A 2841-nucleotide genomic window follows, 5' to 3' on the forward strand; every position below is an offset into this window, starting at 1 on the left:
AGTGTATTTTTTTTAATGTGATTGTTGGTACATTTTACCAGTTTTTACCATACTTTCAAAACAAAAATTCAAATAGGAAAAATATGCAATATGCAAATAATTGAAGACAAAATGTGTTTTACTGAGAAAAAACAAGATTTGTTTTTTAAAAAGTCTTTTTCCAAAAGGTACATCTGGAAAAAGGGGGGTCGTCTTATAATCAGGGTCATCTTATATTCGGGCCAATACGGTAATAGTGTATTTATTGCACTTTAAAGGGCCATTCACACCAGATAAGTTAACTGTAAGCTTAAAGTTTTAATAATCATTCTAATTCTACAGGTGCAGAACGTTTCAGCAAGTTTTTGCAGGCAAAAAAAAGGTGCCTTGTTGATTGTCAATAGTGTGTGATTTATAAAGCAAAGCTCTCACAAAAGTCACTTTCAAACCAAGCAACTGAATGCAATGTATTTGAGTGATCAATTTGAACATGAGCAAAATATGAATAGCGAACTTTTTTGTGCTCTGCAAAACTCCTGATCGCAAGGATTCCTATTGAAATGACTGGATTTCGATGGCAAACTTTTCCAGAGCAAATTACAGCACCTTAAGAAGGAACAATATCAATTGAATCAATTGTAGAGCATTTTGTGCCCAAATGATGAACAAATAAAAACATTGTCATCCAATAAGAATCCATCTGACTTTAAAGAGATGGAGAATTTAAAGTGGCAGACGACATTACGATAGAATATAGTGAATGTTATTGTTTGCTGATATGGACACTAATAATATAGTTAGTTATAATTATTGTCAATGTTCTTTGAGTGATCAGGCATTATAAATATTTATACAGTACATGGACATTAAATAAGCAATAATCCATTACATCCAGGGTAGATTCATGTTTAATTTAACACAAATGCATAAGTCTTGTCACTGTGTCTGAAGTTCAGTCTTCTTTTAGATTCTTTATTAGAAATAAGTTACAGAATGTTAAAAAATAACAATTTTTATCATATTTATAAAAAAATAACCAAATCTATTGGAACTTTGTTTTCCCAAACATCTTTATGAGATTCTGAGACCATTTTTAAAGAGTTTAAATGAATGATAACAGAGTATGCATTTATGGGTGCAACTATTTCCTTAAATACTCTTAGCACAGAATATGGAGTCACACACACACAAAAAAAAGCCCGAGTCCCATTCAGAAGCCTTTTCCCACCACAGAAAGTTAAACTTTCACACATACAGGAATGTGTTTAATTCTGTCGTCTTCAGTTGTGATTGCTGAGTAAATGTTGGAGTTTCTCCTGCAGGAGCTTGTTTAGTATTCAACACACACTACAGCACATTACAACATTAACATATGAAAAGAGCTGCAGCTCTTTAACACACAACACACACTCTGTCACCTTTAGCCAAAAGACAGATCAACTACACACTTCACTGAGGATTCTGTGTTACAAACATTGACACAACGTTTCATGAAAGTGTGCATCATTTTATACGATCCAAATTGTGACTAAATCAGCGTTTGTCAAACTATTTCAAGTGTTTCCAGACTTCATTTGCATAATCAGACTCTAAAGTTCATTAATAAGCCAGCGAAATGTGATGTTTCTTATCCCGCTAACTTTGACTCGGCAAGAAGCTGAAGAATCTTTTGCGCAACAACGTCAAACAACCCGATCCTAATGAGCTCAGATTCGTCTCGCCTCAGTTTATAGCAGCGTTCAGTAACTCTGACGGTCTCTTACCGTGGCTCAGCCGCACGAGTGTCGGTAAGCGGAATTTGCTCACGATCACATCCAGCGGCAGCGACACGGAGCTCCACGAGAGTCCGTTAATGCTCGCGGATAGTTTCTCCATCTTTCATCCGTCACCATCATCATCATCCCGCGCATCACGGGAACGGAACGGAACGGGTGTCAGGAGCGCATCGCGCCATGATGAAGAGAAACGCGTGAGAGAAACTCCGAAGTGATGTGATCTAAACCGGACCCGCCGAGGCGCGCGACGCCCGCCCTTCCCCTCCCGCCACGCGCGCACCGGAACACCGGAATGACAGCGCGTTCGCTAGAGATCCCCCGGTACCGGAGATTCATCACCTCAAAGTGCCAACGGGATGTGTTAATAAACTTTAACAGATCTCACAAAATACGTTTGATTTGTGTGATCATTAAGTAACTTCCTGATACAAGGTTAAAGACCGTGGGAACCTTCATTCAGTAGCCTATGCCAATTAAAGTTAGCTAAAGACTTTTGGGTGGTGAGCGACGATGCTGACCTAATAGCATTTGCGACAGTGACCTTAGTTATATCCTCACGAGAACCAGAACAAAAAGCTTTGTGAATTTAGTTTTTTTTTTCATGTCATTACATTGTTTAGAGCATAAGAAAAAATGGAAAAATAACATTTGTGAAAAATTATATTTTATTCATATGTTATGCTGTGTGCTATGGAAGCCCGTTTCCGCCACGGAAAGTTAATTGCGACAAAAGGTAATTGCGACTTTTTATCTCGCAATTCTGACTTTTTTTCACAGAATTGTGAGATATAAACTCGCAATTGCGAGATATCAAGTCACAATTGCGAGATATAAAGTCACAAGTGCGAGATATAAAGTCAGAATTGCGAGATATAAAGTCACAATTGCGAGATATAAAGTCAGAATTGCGAGATATAAAGTCACAATTGCGAGATATAAAGTCAGAATTGCGAGATATAAAGTCACAATTGCGAGATATAAAATCACAATTGCGAGGTATAAAGTCAGAAATGCGATGTATAAAGTCAGAATTGCGAGTTATAAAGTCAGAATTGCGAGATATAAAGTCACAATTGCGAGATATAAA

The 2841-nt window shown here is 37.4% G+C and overlaps 1 protein-coding gene across 1 annotated transcript in view; it reads right to left on the bottom strand.

Annotated features, from left to right (window-relative positions):
- Window positions 1-1997, bottom strand: part of LOC107691001 (GRB2-associated and regulator of MAPK protein 2-like) — a 19697-nt gene extending 17700 nt beyond the window's left edge. Inside the window, exon 1 of the mRNA XM_016489450.1 lies at window positions 1743-1997. Coding sequence (XP_016344936.1) covers window positions 1743-1854 — 112 coding nt within the window. The 5' untranslated portion in view covers window positions 1855-1997. The remainder of the gene's footprint in view (window positions 1-1742) is intronic.
- Window positions 1998-2841: the final 844 nt, after the last annotated feature.

This window comes from Sinocyclocheilus anshuiensis, unplaced genomic scaffold, assembly GCF_001515605.1.
Source record: "Sinocyclocheilus anshuiensis isolate Anshui unplaced genomic scaffold, SAMN03320099.WGS_v1.1 scaffold2275, whole genome shotgun sequence".
Taxonomy (NCBI): domain Eukaryota; kingdom Metazoa; phylum Chordata; class Actinopteri; order Cypriniformes; family Cyprinidae; genus Sinocyclocheilus; species Sinocyclocheilus anshuiensis.